At 45.3% G+C, this 23,256-nt stretch overlaps 1 protein-coding gene and 1 long non-coding RNA gene across 5 annotated transcripts in view; one reads left to right on the top strand and one right to left on the bottom strand.

The window, feature by feature from the left end:
- Positions 1-21,591, bottom strand: part of LPIN3 (lipin 3) — a 43,342-nt gene extending 21,751 nt beyond the window's left edge. For 2 of the 4 annotated variants that reach the window (XM_081916755.1, XM_081916752.1), the window contains exons 1-4: positions 21,439-21,591; positions 11,164-11,364; positions 8,289-8,384; positions 4,884-5,137 (exon numbers count right to left, since the gene is read on the bottom strand). In XM_081916755.1, the coding sequence (XP_081772881.1) occupies positions 4,884-5,137; positions 8,289-8,384; positions 11,164-11,355 (542 nt within the window). In that variant the 5' untranslated portion in view covers positions 11,356-11,364; positions 21,439-21,591. The other 2 variants (XM_081916754.1, XM_081916753.1) reach the window with 2 other exon arrangements.
- Positions 1-23,256, top strand: part of LOC309373215 — a 408,815-nt gene that overhangs the window by 328,088 nt on the left and 57,471 nt on the right. The window lies entirely within an intron of this gene.

A 23,256-nucleotide genomic window follows, 5' to 3' on the forward strand; every position in this document is an offset into this window, starting at 1 on the left:
AGCCACGTTTTCCAAGCATTTATGCATCACGTGCTGGCGGGACTCCTCTACAAGAAGTGTGTATGTTTTCTCGACGATATCCTGATTTTCTCGGAATCGCCGGAGGCTCACGAGAAGGATGTAAAGGAGGTCCTACAGAGGTTGAAGGAGCACAGGCTGTACGCCAAGTTGGAGAAGTGCCAGTTTGATGTGACGGAGGTGGATTTTCTTGGCTACAAGCTCTCCGACGAGGGGCTGGCCATGGACAGAATCAAGGTCCAAGCGGTGTTGGACTGGAAGAGCCCACGCAATCGGAAGGAGGTCCAAAGATTCATCGGATTTGCCAATTTTTATCGCAAATTCATCAAAGGTTTTGCCAATGAGACGGCAGCAATCACGGACACCCTCAGTTCCAAAAAGAAGAGGTTCGCTTGGACGGAACAGGCAGAGCGCTCTTTTCGGAAGCTTAAAAGCCTCTTCGCCTCCGAGGAACAGCTACTGCACGTGAATCCCGGCAGACCCATGCGAGTGGAAACCGATGCGTCCGACAGAGCGGTTGGAGCCGTCCTTCTGCAGGAGGATCCGCAAGGCAATTGGAGGCCGGGTGCCTTCTACTCCCGGAAGCTCAGCAAGACGGAGCGGAACTACACCATATGGGACAGGGAGCTGTTGGCCATTCATGCAGCTTTCAAAGCGTGGCGGCACTTCCTCATAGGAGCCAAGCACACAGTGCAAGTCCGCACGGATCACAAGAACTTAGAGTATTGGCGAACGGCAAGGCTGCAGACCCAAAGACACATGCGCTGGGCAGAATTCTTTGCAGATTTCGACTTCAAGATAGAATACATCCCGGGGGACTCCAATGTTATAGCAGACGCACTCTCCAGGAAACCGCAATACCTGGAGGAGACGACACCAATTGCAGCGAAGCACATTTTCGCACCGCAGGCGTGGGCGTGCGCGGCTATCGCAGTCGACCTGGACGCGGTGCGACGAGCGTTGCAAGCGGATCAATTTGCACAGTCCAAGATGGAGGAGCTCCGCAGCGGGTCGCAAAGAGACGATGAGTTCCAGTTGCGGGACGGACTCTTAACTCGCAAGGGTGCCCTCTACGTGCCTAACGATGAACTTCGCGCAAAGGTTCTGCAGCAATTGCACGACGCTCCCAGTGCGGGACATTTCGGCAAGGAGAAGACGATAGAACTAGTGGCCAGGGACTTTTGGTGGCCCCAGATGCGGGGAGAGGTGGCGGATTACGTCGCCAGGTGTGACACCTGTCAGAGGTCCAAACCAGTACACCAGAAACCGGCGGGATTGTTGGAACCGCTGGAAACGCCGCAGCAACCGTGGGAGAGGGTAGCACTGGACTTTGTTACTGACCTGCCCAGTGCCAGGGGCAAGACGGCGGTGCTGGTGGTTGTGGACTTGTTCACCAAGATGGCACACTTCATTCCTTGTGCCAAGGTGGCGACGGCAGAACAGACCGCCAAACTCTTCATCGACCACGTGTTCAGAGTGCATGGACTACCGCAGTCCGTCCTGTCCGACAGGGGGCGCCAATTTGTTTCCAACTTCTGGAAGAAGCTTCTGGGTATCCTGCACGTCAAGATCGACCTAGCGTCGGCGAGACATCCGCAGACCAACGGCCAAGCAGAGAGGGTCAACGCGATCATGCAGCAGTACCTGAGGTGTTACGCCAATCAGCGACCAGCAGCGTGGGTGGACTACCTGCCGATGGCTGAGTTTGCCTACAACAACACGAAGCACGCATCGACCGGGGTGACACCGTTCTTCGCGAACAATGGCCGTCATCCCAGAACCTTTCCGAGGCTTATAGCACCAGAGGAGGGGGTGCCTCAAGAAGCCGACCAGTTCGCAGCAGAGTTGCAAGAGGTGCACGAGGAGCTGCGGAGACATTTAGAGCTGGCCAAGCAGGCCTATAAGGTGCAGGCGGACAAGCACAGAAGGGCGGGAGAAGACATCCAGGTGGGGGACTGGGTATGGTTAGCAGCCCAAGCTATGCCAGCCAAATCGTTAGCCAAGAAGAAGCTAGGACACAGGCAGCTAGGACCCTACCAAGTTGAGGCTAGGATCAATCCAGTAGCATTTCGCCTGGCCCTTCCGGAAGGCTCCAGAGTGCACCCGGTCTTTCATAGGTCGGTGCTCACTCCCTACAAGGCCCCGCACAGGTTTCAGGAGTCAGTAACAGTACCAGACCCACGCAAAGGGGCACCAAAGAAGGGGGGGTCGCCTAGAGCCGAACCCCTTAACGAGGTCACAGAGATACTGGACTCGAGATGGGGGGAGGAGGGGGTTGAATACTTTCTCGCCAGGGAGGGCACACCAGCCACTGCTAATAGTTGGGTGCCAGGCTACGAGTTAGACGAACCCCTTTTGAAAGAAGAGTTCCATGCACTTTTCCCACATAGACCCATGCCAGCTGAGTACTTTGATGACTGGCTTTTCACACCCACATTGTCAGATAGCACGTTCAGGGGTTTCTCTTCCCCCGAGGGAAGAACACCAGAATCAAGCCCGCCCAAGGGATCGTGCTCGGGGGTGGACACGGAAACCCCTTATTGGTGGGAGGAGCAGCCAGAGGAGGAATGGCGTAAGAGGTGGCTGATAGGTCCTTGGCAGGCAGCACCGGAGGAAGTAGCGATGGAAGCAGAGACTGAGAAGCATTTGGGGGAAGAACCCGAGTTCGAACACACATACACAGAACTGCCAGCAGAGAACATTGACGTAGACGACCTGTATCCTGAGCCTACCCCCGAAGAGCCGCAGTTTCCACAACCGGCCCCCGGCGAGCGGGAGGGGGGAAGGGGGGGCTTCGAGGGGGGGATGGATGTCAGGGTTTCAGGGAGAGAAGAGCAGATGGGGGAGGAGACAGAGAGCGAGGGGGAAGAATCCCAGAGAGATGAGGAGGAGGATGACGATGCCCAAAGGTTCTCCATGAGTCTGACCAGTGAGTCAGAGGATTCCCAAAAGGGGGCTCCCCTGGCCAGACCGAAAGGGGGACAAGGGGGAAACAGTGAGGAGCAGGGGAGAGAAGGGAGAAGCCCCAGTGGGGGTCGGAGGCAGGAGCCGGCTTCTCAGCCGGAACGGAGTGAAGGGGGTGGAGTTACAAGTGTGTCAGAGGGAGCAGAGCAGGAGAGAGACAGGGGAAGGAGATCGGAGCAGGGCGCTCAGCCGGAAGGGGTGGAGAGCAGCACCGAGAGCAGTGTAGCGGTCAAGAGGAACGTACGCGCGCCAAGTTCAAAGGTAGAGGCGCGCGGAAGTGAGGAGAGCCCTGGGGAGGAGCCCGGCCCTAAAGCGAGAAGGAGGGGGGCAGAGGCGTCAGAGGATTCAGCCTCGGGCGAGTCCCGGAGAGGGGGAACTCAGGGGGGCAGAAAGACCCTGCGGAAAAGGAAGGAGAGGAAGAGGTGGTCCAGGGCTAGCCTCTTAAATTGGTGCCGAGGCGGGACAGATTCAGAGGGGACTTCAACGATCTAACGGTACAGATGTAGAGTCACAGAGATGGAGTGTAAATGCAACCATGATCTTCAATAAAGACTTTCTGTAAATAAACCGGATCGGAGTTGGGTCTCTTGTGAGCTGGGACCAAACGGGTGACTCTGACAGTACATTTCCAGTCCTCCAAATAATTACAGTGGTACCTTGGGTTAAGTACTTACCGTAATTCTTTCCGGAGGTCCCTTCTTAACCTGAAACTGTTCTTAACCTGAAGCACCACTTTAGCCAATGGGGCCTCCTACTTCTGCCGCCACGCCACCGCAGAACGATTTCTGTTCTCATCCTGAAGCAAAGTTCTTAACCCGAGGTACTATTTCTGGGTTAGCCGAGTCTGTAACCTGAAGTGTCTGTAACCCAAGGTACCACTGTATGGGGAATTTGGACAGACCTCTAAAACAAAACCACATTGCCTCTTATAGTTTCTTGACATTAATCTTTGTTGATCACTCAGTATGTTCTGAGATACCATACGGGGAAATCCATCGACATGGCAATGCATAAACCACCTATGACTCTACAGTCTAAATGATGTCAAGAGAAAAGTAGGATGTGGTCAATTACTACTTTTTTCTACAAAGTAGAAAAAGTAGCACATGATCAGTAGCCTAGAGAGCCTGTTCGGACAAGCAAAATACAAACCAATTAGTCACACAGATATCCCAAGGAAATACCCCGCAAATGTCCTAATCATTACACTATAAAAAGCTGTGTGTTTCCTTTTCTCTTAGCTTTGCCTTCTAATATGGCTATGAAATTTGACAATTAAATTTAGAGTGTGCACACAATGTGTGATAATATACTGCACATTCAGTGCATTGGACTTTTGATGGCATTGTGCAAACACAGCATTATCCTCATGTTGTTCCTGTCCCATGCCATTTGTCAATCAAAAGTGCATTCTTATATGGTTATAATAAGTGCTTTTTTTCTAAAAAAAAAAAAAAGGTTAGGAGTACTCTCATTTTCCTACTCATATTGAAATACTGCTCCTCAATAAAGCCAAACTTAGATTCACAAAATTTTTAGAGGTATGTGTACCCATGTGTCCCTGCAGAAAAAAAAGCACTGGTTATAATCAATTTTGTGCTAAGAGAGCACTTTCTCAGGTTACCCCTTATATACTGGCATTGCAGGGCTTTGCCACTCCATTTCACTGTAATTTCCTAAAAAAAGGGTGCATCTGCCCCACCTGAGCTCTGTCTATTAAGGAGCTTTAAACAGTCGTCTAGCCCCAATAAATGCTCTCCTGTCCAACCCCTGAACTCCCAGCAGCAAAACAACAAAATGTATTGCACAGCTGCAAAGCTGGTGCAAATATCAATGATGGCTGGCATTTGCAGTAATTCAACACATGATGGCAATCCAAGTTTTGGTTACAGCCTACTTACTTGGAAGTCAACAGCTTCCGCTTCTCCTCCAGAGACTTCTCACTTTCAGTCCCTCCTCCTTCTTCTTCTTCTGAAGTGGAGTCTCCCAGTGACTCCCTCTTCTTTGGTTTCTTCTTGCGCCATCTTTTCTTTCGAAGGGCTGTTTCTGAGCCCAAGACTTCAGGGTTTCCATGCAAGCTGGATGATCTGGACACAGGCTCTGCATTTTTCTCCAGTGGGATGGGAGATGTGCACATGGAAGTGGGGATGCTCTCCTGGAACAAGGGGAGGGGCACACACAAAAATGCTCAACCTCTGACCCGGAGTTAGGAGCTGATTAAACTATAAAGCAGAAACGGGGAACCTGTGACTCTCAATGTTGTAGAACTTCACTCCCCATCAACCCCAGTCAGGAGTGGTGGGAGTTGTAGTTCAACAGCATCTGTAGGGCCACAGGTTCCTTGTGGCTACTATAAAACCAGGCAAATCAATACCTGGAATGGCAAACAGAAGGAGAGTACACTGTGGCCTCTGCAACTGGTCAGGAGACAAAGGAATGCTGGGAGGTTGAACCCCCTCCCTCTTAGGAAACCAACATCACAGCAAGGGGAAGAACAGCCTGGCTCCATGCCTCATCAGCCAATGAAAGAATAGCTGTAGGGAGCCTTCTCCCCCACTCCTCCCCACCAGAAAGAACATTTGTATTTAATGGTATGTTGCTCTGTGACTATGCAGTAGAAATGAAGAACACTCAGGACCCCATGTATTGACTTGAGGAGTAAGGGCTATTGATGTGTATCTGTTATTGCAATCTCTTGTAATATACTGTACCTCGTGCATCATTTCATTCAATGCTGGGTATAAATCCATAGAAACAAACAAAGATAAACCTTGGATAAAATTGTAAATTTATGCGTTAGGGCTCATCCTGACTTTCTTTTGTGCTGTGCTTTCCAGTGTTTTTCCAAGCGCATATCTGAACAAAGGTCCGTATAGTTAAAGCTATGGTTTTCCCAGTAGTGATGTATGGAAGTGAGAGCTGGACCATAAAGAAGGCTGATCACTGAAGAATTGATGCTTTTGAATTCTGGTGCTGGAGGAGACTCTTGAGAGTCCCATGGACTGCAAGAAGATCAAACCTCTCCATTCTGAAGGAAATCAGCCCTGAGTGCTCACTGGAAGGACAGATCCTGAAGCTGAGGCTTGGCCACCTCATGAGAAGAGAAGACACCCTGGAAAAGACCCTGATGTTGGGAAAGATGGAGGGCACAAGGAGAAGGGGATGACAGAGGACAATATGGTTGGACAGTGTTCTCAAGGCTACCAGCATGAGTTTGACCAAACTGCGGGAGGCAGTGGAAGACAGGAGTGCCTGGCGTGCTCTGGTCCATGGGGTCACGAAGAGTCGGACACGATTAAATGACTAAACAACAACAACAACCTCTGAATTGGAACAAGTGTCAATCTGCAAAACCCCCGATTGTTCTGATTCAGTGGTAATCTGCAGGTTTTCCCAGGGAAAGGTGTAAGGACAAAGACAAAAAACAGCCCACTTGGACACAGACCTGGAAAGCACAGTGCAAAAGAAAGACTGGATGAGCCCTCAGTGTCAAATGCAAAAGATTAGCAGGCTTTATGATCTATCTGGGAGACCAGTGCAAGAAGAATTTGGAATCCCACGCCTTGCTTCATCCCAGGGATTGAGGTGCACAGGCTATTAAGCAAGAATTGCTTCTCTCATTTGTTATGGCGAACTTTGGCATGATGGGAAGTTAGCGATGAAAAGGCAGGGGCATTTTAAGAAAGGCCTTTCGTTTTTGTCCACTGTTGTAAAGGTAAAGGTAAAGGTACCCCTGCCCGTACGGGCCAGTCTTGACAGACTCTGGGGTTGTGCGCCCATCTCACTCAAGAGGCCAGGGGCCAGAGCTGTCCGGAGACACTTCCGGGTCACGTGGCCAGCGTGACATCGCTGCTCTGGCGAGCCAGAGCCGCACACGGAAACGCCGTTTACCTTCCCGCTGGTAAGCGGTCCCTATTTATCTACTTGCACCCGGAGGTGCTTTCGAACTGCTAGGTTGGCAGGCGCTGGGACCGAGCAGCGGGAGCGCACCCCGCTGCAGGGATTCGAACCGCCGACCTTTCAATCGGCAAGTCCTAGGCGCTGAGGCTTTAACCCACAGCGCCACCTGCGTCCACTGTTGTAGGTAGGACCAAATTCTTGGAGAACTATTACTGCCAGAGAGTGGGAAAAGCCCAGGATATAGAAACAGGTAGTGAGGATAGCAAATGAATAGAATGTGGAGAGAGAGAAAAAGAGGATAACTCCAACTTTTTTCATATATTCATTAGGGGAGAATGAACATACATGGGGGTGGGTCATTGCTTGAAAGCTGCCCCTCCTAGTTTACATTGTTGGTAATGAGCAGCTGAAAGACATCTACAAAATGTTTTATCAGCTGCTCCACCTCTCTGAGTCAGCTGAGAAATACAGGAAGCCTACTGTACAGTGCCACAAAGTCTGAATTTGGCACCCAGAAAATTTCAGTAGAGAATTATGATGGGCTTCATAGCATGTTTCTCTGAGGATCCATTTAATAGATGAACTTTTTTCTCATGAACTTTTTCCCCTGAAGAGAAGCTTCTCTTTCATCCAAAGCTTTGGACATCTATTGAAATGTGATCACTTCTTGTTGAATGAGCCAGAAGAAGTACCTGGCAAAGTCTCAAAAGGTGGATAGAGTTGCCCGATTTCAAGAGAACAGGGCTTCAGAAACCAGCCAAAACAGACAAAATATACCTAAAATGAGTAAATATATGCAGATGGTCTTGATTTGCTATGCTCCAGAGAATCAGGGCCTTCTCAGTACCAACTTCACACACATTGTAGTGGTTTTGAGGAAGAGAACAGAAAAGCCCTGTCACAGGAGGTTACCAAGATCACACCCGAAAATTTGCTCCCCCCCCAAATGTAATTTGTTAGAGGAATTGTAACTCTGATGGGTAAAGTTCCCAGGATCCTTTGGGGGAGGGAAAGCAATGTGTTTTCGATGTGACCCAAGAAAGGGCCAAGCACTGGACTAGCAAAAAAAATAAAAAGCAAGACAAGAAATCCAGTAGATTATGGTCTGAGATATAGGTGGAATATATCCAGATTGTTGAGAGGCATGGCCAAAGACTTGGGTAATCTTTTTATGATATGGTGCTCTGTGTGATGCAAAAAAAGGACACCTCTGAATGGATCTTCTTAATTTTGTGCCCCCTTGGCTTGTTGCCCTGTGCAGGAGAACCGCCTGCACGACCCTAAAACCAGTGATGAGGACTTCAGGAGTGCGAAGTAAGGCAAAAGAGTATTGGGAAAACAACAAGCCTTCAGTGTAATCTATTTGAAAAGTTGAGGGGTAGTTTTTAATGTTAGTATCTTCCCACCTTGCATTCCTCTGACTCCTGGACAAAAAAGGCTTCTCCATTGTCACCCAGCTTCATATGCAGATTGACTGGCTCGCCATTAATTTCAATGTCAACCTACAAAAAAAAGAAGGTTAATTGTTTTTAGCCTAGGAAACAATCCCAGAAAAGGCAATGGTGAAGTTAACACAAAAAGCATTCTAACCACTTTCCATATCTGGGACTGAGAGATGTATGAGGAATTTGATCTTTGTGAATTCCAAGACCAAGCTGACCTCATCCACATTGTGAGGAATAGTTATCCCCTGCCTTTCAGACTTCCAAAATATTCCAGTGCTTCAGCTCAAAAAACAATAAACCACACAGGGAACTTTATGTATTGGGATGACATGCAAATATAGTGCAGTTAATTAACAAACACATTAAAAATCATTTAAAAATGCACATTTTGAAAGACGATACCACAGAGAAATTTGTATTTTGATAGATGTGGATGAATGTTTTCATTTTTCATTTCTAAAAATGAATTTTCATGCAGGTTATTCATAAACACATATTAGATTAGCACAGAAACAGCACAGCATGGGATCGTGTAATGTTACCTCACCAGCTTTGATACGAGTTGCTGCTTTTAATAGCAAGAGAATAAAATTAAACCAGGCACTGCTTAGTTTATAATCACAGTCGAAACACATGTACATGCAAATTCATAATTGTACATGCTAGACTTATTCAGGCTAAGTGAAAGAAAAACAGTCCGGCCTGGTTTTTTTTCTTTTTCTAAAAAAGATCAGCCTGGCTGCAGGCCTGGTTTTACTGTGAGAACATTTGACACAGCACATTCCAATGATATAATTCTAATTTAAATGGGGGCTTGCTTTCCAAATGGACAACTGCCTCTAGCGTCCAAGAAAGCACCTCATCTCTCCATGCCATAAAACTAGCCTTTCTCCATCATGAACCCTTTTTAGCGGCGCCCGTGCTTCCATTTTGTCCCCCACCCACTACATTAACAGGACTTTGGTCAGAGCCAAGGGAGAAAATACACTTAGTCACATTTCCTTTCATAAATATTATGCTTCACTTAAACCCCATCGTCACGAATGAGGATAGCAGATTTGAAATTGCAGGAAGCCAGTGGAAAGGTTGAAGTACATGTTGTACCTCATTGTGTGTATATATATTTTTAAAAGGTCAGGAACAATGTGGCATGAGATAAAGCAACAAACAAGCTCGTCTCCCCACATAGCAGGCACATCTTTGTGCAATACGGATCACTTGGCTGTACTGTGCAGAACACAGGTCCAATTCAAAAATGGCCCTCAGCAAGATGCATGACAAGTACCCACCTCCACTGTAAAACTGGTAATAATAAATAATAATAATAAATAATAATAATAATGTATTATTTCTACACCACCCATCTGACTGGGTTTCCCCAGTCACTCTGGGCGGCTTTCAACAGAACATTAAAAACAGAACAAAACTTCAGACGTTAAAAACTTCCCTAAACAGGGCTGGCTTCAGATGTCTTCTAAAAGTCGGATAATTGTTTATTTCCTTGACATCTGATGGGAGGGCGTTCCACAGGGCAGGCGCCACTACCGAGAAGGCCCTCTGCCTGGTTCCCTGTAACCTCACTTCTTGCAGGGAGGGAACTGCCAGAAGGCCCTTGGAGCAGGTGCTTAGTGTCCAGGCAGAACAATAGGGGTGGAGACACTCCTTCAGGTATACTAGACCGAGGCTGTTTGGGGCTTTAAAAGTCAGCACCAACACTTTGAATTGTGCTCGGAAATGTACTGGTTATGTTGTTTGAGCCAATGTGACATTGGACCAGTGTGTTTCTAGATTGTGCTTTTGTGGCTTCCCATATGTCTCACAGGGGACGTGGGTGGCACTGTGGGTTAAAGCCTCAGCGCCTAGGACTTGCCGATCAAAAGGTCGGTGGTTCGAATCCCCACGGCGGGGTGCGCTCCCGTCTTTCGGTCCCAGCGCCTGCCAACCTAGCAGTTCGAAAGCACCCCTGGGTGCAAGTAGATAAATAGGGACCGTTTACTAGTGGGAAGGTAAACAGCGTTCCGTGTGCTGCGCTGGCTCGCCAGATGCAGCTTGTCACGCTGGCCACGTGACCCAGAAGTGTCTGCGGACAGCGCTGGCTCCTGGCCTCTAGAGTGAGATGAGCGCACAACCCTAGAGTCTGTCAAGACTCTCACTGGAGACGACTGGCCAGGTAACAAATTTGGGCTCAAGGGTTAATGGAAGTTCAACTCTTTCCTATTAGGCAGGCATGTTTAGAGAATTTTTAACCAATCGTCAATCTATAATGTGAGATAAGTCTGAAGTTCTGAATGGCACTTGAAAAGTATGGCCCATTCATACAATCTTTTTAGCATGGCAGTACTGTACACAGATTACTAAATTTGCTCAAATGTCATAAGACCAGTAATCCATATGGTTTTGTGCTGAGAAGACTATATGAATCGGCACCCCCCACACAAGTTACTCATTTTTTTATTTAGCAAAATAGTAAGTGATATATACATCTAAGTGGTTTGCAATGCTGTCTAAAATACACATTTAAAATACCAATAAAAAGCAAATATTTTAAAGAGCTAAAAAAATACATACAAAATAAAATTAGTAATTTAAAAACACTCACGGCTGCTAAAATCACCCGCCTGGATAGCCTTCCTGGGACTAAACAGTTGTTAGTAGATGCCAAAAACAAAATCAACTTCCCAGCAATAATCCATAACCCACATCCTGCAACATTAAGGTTACTATGCGTAACTTTGTGAGAATTGTTGATCGTGGTAGAATTTGGTAGTTTCCACATTCGACCTCCTTGATCTTCAAGCATATTAGTCCTTGTCAACACACATCGAGTGTCACTTACCACTTTCTCACTGGAATGTAGAACACGCAGCTTGCCAAAGCGCACATGGAAAGGTGAACAGAGGAAGGAGCCATCTGGTTGCCTCACCACAATGACATCAATGCAGCCTGTCAGGGTGGCTGGGTTCAGGCCCTTATACAGCTCCTTCACAGTGCCAAACACCGTTTCAGCGAGCTGCCCCACATAGTTCATTGTCCGAGACTACAAACAGAAAGAAGGAAGAGACAGATTTTAAAAAGTTTTTGAATAATCATGTAATACAGGGTCCCCAACCCATGGATGTTATCTAGGAATGCTTCCATTGGTATCACTGGGCAGGTCCCACAGACACTGAGCTTCCATTTTAAGAAAAAGAAGTAATGGCTTCTCCACACTTACCCTTCCTCTGTTCTTTCCGGGCACGGTCCACACTTCAAAGGTCTGTGTCTGTGCACCCTTTCCTTGGGAGCTCTCCCTGTGAAATCCTGCTCTTTAAAGCTCAATCAGAGCAAACGGCAATTTGTGGAAAGCCTGAATTGATGTTTGCTCTGAGCAATAAAGAGAGGGTTTTTGCAGGGAAAGCTCTGGGGCAAAAACAAAAACAATGTCCTCAGACACAGAGCTTTTCAGTGCATACCTCTGCCAGGAAAGAGCGAGGCAGAAGGAAGGTAAGTGTGGATAAGCCCTTTGTCTCTAGCCTCCTAGAAAGAAAGCTATGGGGCAAAATGTGCACATACCTTCTAACTAATTTATGTGACATGAGAGTGACAGTGATGTATATTTTTCCTGGTACTAAGGAATGCTCCCTGTTATTAACACCATCAGAGAGAGAGAGAGAGAGAGAGAGAGAGAGAGAGAGAGAGAGAGAGAGAGGATGAGGATAACCTGTATTTTGTAATCTCCCACAATCAGGGCATAACTGACTTCCTATGGCAAGGATGAAGTTGTCAGGGATAGTTGCCTCTCTAATTTTGTGTTATGCTATGCTCTCCATAATAGCCAATTTTGGGTTATGCTTTGCCCCCATGGCAGCCATTTTAGGACTGGCACCCCCAGCACTCTTCCAAAATTCAAAATGTACCCACAGATCCAAAAAGGTCAGCAACTTTTAGTATATGGCACCTTTAATCCAAAGGAGGTGTTATGCCATTTCTGGACTACTTTGTGTTCTATATGTTACTATCTGTTCTGAGAAGGATCTGGAAGTTCAGCCACGTCCCAGCTCTAATTTTATAAAGTTTGCAGTGTGGGCAGTTACCACTTGGCAAACAGTCATCTATAGTCAGCCATTGTGATATGACTCCTGAAGCCTAAGGACACCACCAATGAAAGCAAACATATTAGGCTTTCCTGCTTCCTAAACTCATTCTACAGAATGCATGGTGGATGATTTTACACATCGGAAGTTACTGATTCCAGGGTTCTGTGTCACCCAAGATAACTAGGAGATTCAGCTGGTAAGAAGGATATCATCAGTGACATATGAATAATGGCTTCCTGAAAACAAGAGGTTGCAAATGCCTCAGAGCCAACAGATACATGACTATCATAGAGAAACCAAAATAATTTCCCCAAAGCCATCTTCCCGGACAGGCTAGTTTTCCATTTTAAGAGCCATTGGGTGTGTAGAGAGGTTTAAATCCAGTTGGGCCACACCTGCTGGGTAGAATGACTAGCTGAACAATATAACACAACACGATGGCCAATAACAATGGCACTAAACACTATTTATAGACTAATGATCAGAATGACTAGGTAGGAGAACATCTAAGCACCCGCTCTTACTCAATTCTCCCATGCAAGTATCTCCCACAAACATTTTGGTGTTAAGAGGCAAACTCAAGTTTCGGAATCTTGTGCTTCCCTTGTAATGTCTAGATCTGCTTTCAGGATACAGGACCAGCAAGTGGGTTAGAAATAATACACGTGTCCCTAACTAATATTCCTAGGTGTCTCTGAAGCATTGCAATGGAAGGAGACAAAATTAGAACCACTTGTGTGGCCCTTTGCTCACTAAGGAAAATCAGCATGCCTGCTACTCAACAAAATGAAGATTCATTGGCTAGGGGTAGTGGACTGATATACCTTTGCTAGCTTCTATTTTCTGCCTAGATCTAATGCCCTATCTCTAAGCATGAGATTTTTAACAGATACCACAGAAATGAACATTCAGCAACTGTTTCGCCAGCCAATTAATTATATGGGTTTTAGCTGATAAATCAGTTTTATTGATGAAATTTACATATAGAATAGGTAAAACATTGGTTCTGAAGCAGCACAATTTGATTTTAGAGGATGCACACAAATGTCATAGCAGGTATCACAGGAAAAGGCACATCCACCTATGCATGAGAAAGGGGAAATGTCCTTTGGCCTCCTAATTTTTTTAATGTTTGTGAAATTTTAATCAAGGGCACCTTTCTAGTCAATTAAATTATATATATTAATCCATTCAATTCAACCAATCAATCTGACAGCCTTGCTCATTAGCTTAGTTTCCATCCTTGACATCCAAGAAATTAAGATCAGAACATACAGAATACTTGAAGAAACTTGCACCTCGGCAGAGCGAGCAATTCCAGTGTTGATCAACGTTACAACTTTGTTTTTTATATGAGTCACCCGGTGTGCACTCGCGTTATTCATGGCAAAGGCTTTGAACCTTGTAATTAAGTCACGAGGAGTTGTTAAGAAGACTTCAGATGTCTACAGTAACCATACACTGATGCCCCTTGGCTGTGCCAGTACATTACACACCTATGCAAATTAAGTAATCATGATGCACTCTTCTTACACTGAAGATGTCATTACAAGCTTATTTTACCGTATTTTTTGCTGTATAAGACTCACTTTTTCCCTCCTAAAAAGTAAGGGGAAATGTGTGTGCGAATGCAGGCTGCGCAGCTATCCCAGAAGCCAGAACAGTAAGAGGGATTGCTGCTTTCACTGCGCAGCGATCCCTCTTGCTGTTCTGGCTTCTGAGATACAGAATATTTTTTTCTTGTTTTCCTCCTCCAAAAACTAGGTGCGTCTTGTGGTCTGGTGCGTCTTATAGAGCGACAAATACGGTACATAAAACACATAATGGACAGCAATGGCAGAAGCCTTAGTTGTTATTACAGTCTATAACAAAATGGACAAAGAACTGCTTTGACCTTGACTGTGGAAGAGTTAAGGGGCAAGAAAATATGTGGCATCCTCCATGGGGCTCCCTGTAGAACCAGGAGTAAGTCAGCCCACCATCACTCTTACTCCAGGCACCCATTACACAGGAAACATAATGCTCTCTCTGATATGAGCAGCCATCTACAACAATTTAATTTCATCTAAAAATTAATGGGGGAACTAGTAAAAGGAGATGGTAGCATAAAAGTCACTGGTACATAGGAAGTTGCCCACAAATGGAACCAGAGAGTTACCACTGCCAATTCATGCAGAAACATTAAGGTAAACCACCACTCCCGATTAATAGGTAATAAGATGTACAATTAAAATAATAATCCAGTGCTGAAATAAGGCATCATGTAGGAAGAGAATCATCTTGGCAACTGATTTAATAACTCAACACCCAATCGCAGTTCAAAAATACTTCAGTTATCCTTCAGTGTGTGAAATGGCTTACTTTCTTTTTGGTATGAAGTGGCCGCATGGAATTATTTTATAGGAACTGGCACAGACAAAATAAATGTAGTGCTATTTATACATCAAAGATGCAATCTTCATCTTCGTTCAAATCCTTGGGTCTCAGGTCACCCACTTGCGCACACAACTTTTTCCTCACGATGAGATATACTACAACAAAGCAGCCATTAAAGGCGTGATAACAGAGAGCAAGTCAAGACCACTTGCCAAAAGGCTGAATAGTTACCTACCAGGGATGCTGGAGCAGCGCATTTCCTGCATTGTGGAAAACTAGATGACCTTTGAGGTTTCCTTCAACTCAGCGATTCTATGACTAATTCTCAAGGATGTCATCTGGCAGCAGTTTATTCCCCCAACAGTTACTAATGGACACCAAGGTCCTGGCATTTCCATTTCTTATTAAAGAGCCTCATTGAAAGCAAACTCTAAATAATGTCTCTGTGTGTTTCTGCCCCTTTCGTGAGTTCATCTTCTTCAAATGGCTCTCACTTGACAATCTATAAATGGTCACTGGGGAGGAAGTAACATCACAGGGACTTGATTTATTTGGTACACAATGTCATTTAGCAGCGCTCATTTAGGCTTTTCAACCCTGCAACATTTCATAAAAGAAAATAAGAACAAGTGTGTATTTTGTAACATCCTGTGTGCTGTGCTCATTTGTTCAGCCACAGTCGACAATGTACTGATGTAAAGAAAAAGAGGGACTTTATCCCATAATATTTAAAAATGAACACTGCTCCATTACACTACATAGAGCCTGGGTCTGATGTCCAAACTGTTTTGAAATGGTCAAGAAGAAAGGAGAAATTGGGATTGTGCCTGTCATGGGCGTGGCCAGGATTTCGGGGGGGGCAGAACCTCAGTTTGCTATGTATTTTTATTGATGGGGCAGCAGCCCCCCTGCCCCCCCGGCTATGCCCATGGTGCCCAATTGCTCCACCCCTGACCTCCATTTTTGTGCAGGAGCTTACATGAGTGCTAACACAAAGTGCTGGGCACATGACTTGTGTCCTGAAAAAATACAGTGTGTTCTAGTGTTACCCTAAATGCGTGTCTCAAGATGTAAGATACGCAAGAGTCCAACCAAGCTCGGTGGGGCTTACTTGGGAGGGTTGAGAAAACCCCAGGACAGAATTCGGGGGGAGAAGAGGGGGTCATTCTATCAGCCAAATGCTTGCACTGGGGGATCTTTCTTCTTAATACTACCATGAATTAAGTATATGCAGCGCTTCAGAAAGCAATAGCCACAGCAAGCAGAATACAAAAAGACACCCTCCAGCAGCGAAACTTTTGTATCCTTAAAAAACACCATTTACCTACAACAGTGATCCTCTATTGGGAAAAGAATGCTCCACTGCAACTATTATACAATTACTGTATGGGAACTCACAAAAATCCATGAACCCATGGAAATGCCCACAGTCATGTGAAGAGCATCTCAACACACACACACACACACACACACACACACACACACACACACAACAGCAAAGAAAGCTGCTTCTTACCCAGCAAATTTGGGGCAGTTTCACAGTGCCTCCCTCCCTAGAAAGAAACCCACCTCTGCTGAGCAATTTGAGAGAGCCGATCTTGCTCCCAAGCATCTCATAAGGCCCTCTGGAATCTACACTGAGCCAAACTGAGCCAGCATGAGGACCAGGCTTTTCTTTCTAAGCAGACAGCAGAAGAGCTGCAGGTGTTTACCTTTCCTATCCTGCAAATATCAAGGATAAAGTGATTCCTAGAGAGGCAGGGGGAAGGGGCTCCGGCTGACTCTGGAAACTTCATTGCCTCTGTCAGCTCCATGCTGTTCAGAGCTGAGAGAAGGTCATGAGACAGTCCCCTTGCCACAGTAACCTGCTGAGCTGAGCATTCTTTGGTGCAATTTAATTGGCAGCTAGGCAGGCAAGCTCACAGCCCATAGCACAGAAACTGTTAGAGCTCCCCTCTCTGTCCTCAACAGTTATGTTCACCTAAAGTCTTGAGGGCAGCTTTAGAAAGCATTCATAAATAGTGTGCTTGTGCACAACTGTGTAAAAAAATACTTTGTTGACACAACATTGTTGTGGACAGGGTCCTGGGTTATAAGCAACTTCAGGACAAGCAAAAGTCAGCAGCAGGGGCTCTTTTCTCAGATCTCCATGCTGGACAAAGCCATCAGAGGCCTGGAGTTTGCACCCATAAAGAAAGCAACATGCATTTGTGGCAGAACGGTATATTTGTGAACTTCCAGCAGAGTACTCTAGAAGAGTCATCTTCAACCTTTTCAGATCCAGGGCCCACTTTTAACCCAATCATGTATTTGAGGAACCATTTCTTAATCTTTGATGATATAAATGCATGGTGGTCATGCTCCTGTTGTGACCCAGTTTAAGAGACACAGCTACAGCGGCCGGCTGAGAAGCTGGCAAGCTTAGTTGCAGGTTCAAGTTCAGCCATAGGTAGATCCCAGGCCTGAGGTTGTGGGAAGACTGTCAAATGACATGATCCAACACCAAGAGCTAAAAGGTAGAGGGTATACTCTTAAACCAGGGGCTGGTTGCCAATCTGATGCTCTCCAGATGTTGTTAGACTGAAATTCCCATCATTCCTGGCCATTGGCTGGAGATGATGGGAGTTGGAGTACAACATCATCTAGAAGACACCCCAATGAACTACCCCACTCTTAAAAAATGGTAGTGGTTCATTAGAGCAGAACACAGGAGCAGAGAGACTGTAGGCCTTCTGTTGCTGCCGGATAGAAAGTGGTAAGAGTCAGAATAACAGGTCCCAAGGCCCACTGTAATTTCTCAATAAAGCCACCTCAACCTTCTGCATTTCTGACTTTTTATACAGGCAGCTGATGATGTTGTCATGAGCTCATCAGTGACTATAGTTCTGTATCAACCTTTAGATAAAACAGGAAAGGAATGATTCCAGTGAGCCAGAGCTATGAAGTCAGTGAATCACATTAATAAATGATCCGCCTTCAGAGTCATGGAGTCTCGTGGAAGTCGAACTTTAGAACTCTATCCAGGCTCGAGAACTTAAGCTATATAAAAGGCTCAAAAGGAGGCCTAAATTTTAATAGGACCTGGCTATGAAATCTTACTAAGAGAAAGTTACATCAGTATGAGGGCATTCAAGACACATTGTAAGGCCCATCAGAAAACTGTAAAAACTTATCTGAAGGCTTGTAAAGCCTATTGGAAGAAGAAGAAGAAGAAGAAGAAGAAGAAGAAGAAGAAGAAGAAGAAGAAGAAGAAGAAGAAGAAGAAGAGTAGTAGTAGTAGTAGTAGTAGTAGTAGTAGTTTGGACTTGATATCCCTCCTTTCACTCCCTTAAGGAGTCTCAAAGCAGCTAACAATCTCCTTTCCCTTCCTACCCCACAACAAACACTCTGTGAGGTGAGTGGGGCTGAGAGACTTCCGAGAAGTGTGACCAGCCCAAGGTCACCCAGCAGCTGCATGTGGATGAGCGGAGACGCGAACCTGGTTCCCCAGATTACGAGACTACCGCTCTTAACCACTACACCACGCTGGCTCCCAAACAACCGCCAGAAAGAAAGGCTGACATGAAACTACAAAGTTTTTTTTAAAAAAGGTACAAGCAAGAATACACACCATTTAGCTACTTCTTCATTATTTTAAGGAAAGAGAGCAAGAAACAAATTCCCAAGCCTCCCACAGTGGATGTTGCAACAAAAAGGCCCTGGATCAATTATCCTGTAATTTGGTATGTTTCAACCACTTTGAAGGGGCTCCTATGCCCATAAATTTCATCTACTTTGGCCAAAAGGAGAAAAGGATATAACTTTTTTTAGATTTCCTGTTATACTGAATTGGGGAACACAGTGGTTTTATTTTATAAAGAGTTACACAGGAGCTGAATTGCAGATCAAAGGGATAGCACACAGAGTGACTCAAACAGGCTGCAAATGCACAGATAAACACACCTAATATTTATCTCGGACTTGAGCACACTGAAACTTTACATTCATTGGAGCACACACTTTTCAGAGGTAATACCCAGGGCTCCAAATTTTAAAATTACCTGGTAGAAGAGGCCAATAATTCAAATTCCTGAAAGCTGTTTGCAACAACACTCATAAGGGAACTTCAGAGCCACAAAGGTCATTGCTGCTTTCTAGTACAGCTCTACCAAAGAAAGCTTTCCCCGCTATTGCACCTCCATGTAGTAAAGGGAGAGAGAGACACACCAGCTGGGTTTCTGTCTGTCATTAGTAATTAAAGGCACAAGTGCCCTGCCGGAAAACAAAGCAGGAACGCTAAAGCCAGCCCCTGCTAACAAGAAATTCAGCCGAGGCTTGTTCTCCTTCCTGAACTGCTAAGTAGGCCAGGATGGCAAAGAAAGCATCCTGTACCCTTATCAGTGTCAATGCTGTGAAAGCCATCATTATTTTCTTTATCCACACACTAAGTACCTGCAGGACAGCCACATAATAAACAAAGCATTCTTCTCCCCAGCTGGAGTACACTGAGAACAACCACATTTTGTCATGATCATGCACCAGTATTTCTAAACTGCTCAGCCCTTTCTGCAGTCGAGTGTTTCACTCCTAGGCTACTGCTGTCCTTTGCATTTGCCACCCATCTTTCCTTTGCCTGGTAACTGGCACACCTTAGAAAGAAGCTCTACTCCGATCTCCCAATCTCCACTTGCAACTTATTAAATTGGGTTTCCGTACATGCTTGGTGTATTTGACTCAGTTCTCCAACATTGCTCATAGGACATCTGTAGCAACTTCACACACCACCCAACAGCTGAGTGGTAACAACACAGCAGGTAGAAACATGCAATTTTTATCTCCTGTCTTTCAACAACTCCCACGGAAATGAGGCTGGCCTGTCTCACTCATGATCTATCAAGCCAGGTGCAGGCCACAAGGAGCTTAACAGCCTTTTTGCTGCCTGGCCATGAGCACAAGAACAGGCTAGCTGTCAGGTAGTCGGCAAGCAACAATGCATAGCTTGTGAGCTGCTTGGTGAAGGGTGATAGGTCACTCATCGAGCATCTGCTTTGCTTGCAAAAAGGTGCCAACGTCAATCCCTAGCAACTTAACTTAGAGCTGGGAGACATCCCACCTGAATCTCTGGAGGGCTGCTGCCAGTGTAGGCCATATTGAATTAGACCAGGGATAGCCAATGTGGTGCCTGCCATACTTTGGTCTCAGCAGTATGGCCAATGGTCAGGATTAATGGGAGGTCCACCACACCTGGATGACATTATATTGGCTACACCTGAGCTAGGTGGACCAGTGGTCAGACTTCCTATGTTCCTATATTTGGATTCATGTGTCGCAAGATGTGAACAGACATTAAGGGATGCCATACACTTGTATTAGAAACTGCCCCATAAATTGCTTGTTAATCCCGTATAAAACAGTCATAACATTGCTATAGATGGCTACGTGCTGAAATAAGGGTACAACATTGTGATTTATATTCTAATAATAAAGTGAATTGTTCCCTTTAATATTGTTTGAAAACAATTATGAGAAGAGGGCTGCGGTTGAGACCCTGGGAGGCATTAAACTAATACAATGACTAGTGCAAGAGGATTTTCCCATCTTCTTCTGCCTATTACCAAATCTGCTCCAGAGGGTTGGAGGAATCACCAGACCAGATTTAGGGGGTACATGGGGAAGAAGATGGAGAATGCTACACCTCACAAGGAAAAAAGCTTTTTACTACCTTCGCCTTAGTACTATGTTGAATACAGCCCCATTCATTTAAAGTACATGACTTCCCCCAGACAATCCTGGGAAGTGTAGTTTGTTCACTGTGATGGGAATTGTAGCCCTGAACAGGTAAAGCCAAAGTTGTCAACCTGGCATGGCAGAAGTGCTTTTTCTGAAGGGAGGAGGCGCCTAGGCACAGCTGAAGCTGACATTAATATTGCACGAAGGGAACCTAAGAGGATGCAGCCAGAAAGGCAGCTTCAGGTCAGGACTGGAGCTAAAGGCAAGCCAACAAGGTTTAGATGGAATACAGAAATTAAGTTCTTCCCACAGACCAGAGCAGCAGACAGAGGAGCACCAAGGAAAGGATTAACAGAATTCTTGAGGAGGACAGTACATAAAGACAACTTTATTTTTATATATCTATTTCACCCTTTCTCCAAGGAGCACAGGGCAGGCTTAAATGGTCCTTCTGTTCTCCATCCATTTTATTTTCACAACCACCTTGTGAGGCTGGTTAAACTAAGACAGTAAGCTGAAATTCTTTTGGCCATACAGTTCTTTAGCCCTACTGAATTTATCCCCCGCCAAAAGAACCTCAGCTTGCTGTCCAATTTGCAAGCTTCACTCCATTTATGCTATACACAGAAAGAAAAAGAAAACAGCAAGCAAACAGAACTGTTTCCTCATTGTCCAATATACCAGACAGTTCAGCAAGATACTTCCTGCACACCAAAATCCCCCACCCCAGGCTGTGTGCCACAATCTTCAAGCTGCAATTCTGTACTCACTTACCTGGAAGTAAGATCCACTGAACTCAACAGGTCTTATTTCTGAGTAGGCATTATAGGATTCCACTGTCTGCCTGTTTCCAAACAGAGCACTACTTGCTTACATTCTCTGCCATAACAGCTCCCCAAATGTACACACAAAACAATAGTTTTCTCGATATACTTGCCAGCTTCCATTACCTGGATAGGACCTTCAACCTGACTTCAGTGGTGCTTGGACTTTGAAATGAGCACAGTCTCAAGATTCCAACAGGTTGCTACCTACAGACACATCTTTTCTGTGCTCCACCTACTTACCTGGTGCTTCCTGTTTTCCTCACACCTGAATGAGGGGAGGAGTCTGTTTAACAAGCATTACCAGGTTACTGCGGGCTGAGCCTATGGGGACATCAGAAATCTCTCCTGGGCTTCCTTGTATTAAGCCGCAGATGAGTGTTTGAGCTGCAGGTATTTGACAGTTCAGCCTGTCTCTCTCACCGGCTTATCAGACCTGACAGATTGCCACTAATTAGCAACAAGGAGCCCCCTGCTGTTTGATTGATCATTCATTTTGCAGGCAATGGATTTTGCTATGTGATTTCCAAGAGCTGGATTTTCAAGCGGCTTAAGATTTTGCAGAACGACAGAAGTTGGACTCACTTGACTGTGAATGTTTTCGTGGAAGGACTAATTCCGTGTGAGTGTTGCAAGCAAGGTTTAAAAGCTCGGGATTGTGTTCAACTGGGCAACAATGTGTGTCTCCTGTTGTGTTGCAAGGAAAGAGCGTGGACCTATGCTCTTGTAAAAACGAAAGTGCTGAGAATGAGGGTTGCGTTTTGAGCACATGATACATGTAAAGCACATATCTACCTCCTCTCCAAATCCTGGGAACTGTAGTTTATTAAGGGTGCTGGGAATTGTAGCTGTGTGATGGGGAAAGTATAGTTCCCAGGATTCCTTTGGGGGGGAATATTTCTTTAAATGTCTTTTGTGCATGCAGTCTGAAACAGAGAAATTAAGGAGGTGAAGCTTTTAAACCCATTTAGGACCATCTCAGAAAAAGCTCTGCTAAGAGAATTTCCACTAAGCATTAAGATAGTTCCATCTGTCTGTCAGTAAAACAGATTGCCTTGGAAGGCAATCTATTCTCCTTTTTTAAAAGATGTTTTTAAACAGAAGCTGGACAGCCACCTATCAGAGATGCTGTAGTTTCAAGATTCCTGCAATGAGCAGGGATTTGGACTATCATATGGTTTTCAAGAGCCTCTCTAGACAGGTACTTTATTACAGGTGTATTCTGCAACATGTTCCTTGCCCAGTAATAGTGAATTAAGTATGTTTTTGTTTTTTCTGCGATGCTTCCCCACATTGTTGATGTCTGGAGGGACTATAGTGCAGCAAAAGCAGGACAAAAATAAACAACATATGCACTGATTGGAAATGAAACAATGTGATCAGCCCAAAAGTTTTGCAAGCACAAACAACATTGGAAGTGGGGTCGCATGTGATCACACCAAGAGCATCATGAATGTGCAATAAAAACGAGGTCAGGAGGGTCTCCAAGATTCCTTCCCATTGTGTTATTCTATTGCTTTCCTTCTAGTTTTACCTATCTAGGCCCATTAGGAGTAGATTAAAATCCACAGGCTTTTGGCTTTGAATAAACATTCACAAACTTTTTATTGATAATAATCAGCTAAATAGTTTGAGGATATATACAACTGTGTAACATGCAGAAAACAGCATTTTTAGAGAAATCAAAGACTGGAACTGAGGGAAGTCGGGTGGGGTGGGTTCTGTGGGGGGAGGGAGGGGGAGGGAGGAAAATGGGATAAGGATGATATGTTTCTGGATAATATGTTTTGTTTTAATTTTGAATAAAAAAAGTTATTAAAAAAAATCCATAGGCTTCAACTGGGATAGTTGTCCTGTTCCTGTTATTCTGTAATATATTAATTTTGTACTGTGATGTCATAAAGCCACATTTTCTTCTTTTCCTACATTTATATAGCTGTTCTA

The sequence above is a fragment of the Podarcis melisellensis genome, assembly GCF_964234715.1.
Source record: "Podarcis melisellensis genome assembly, chromosome: 6".
Classification (NCBI taxonomy): Eukaryota; Metazoa; Chordata; class Lepidosauria; order Squamata; family Lacertidae; genus Podarcis; species Podarcis melisellensis.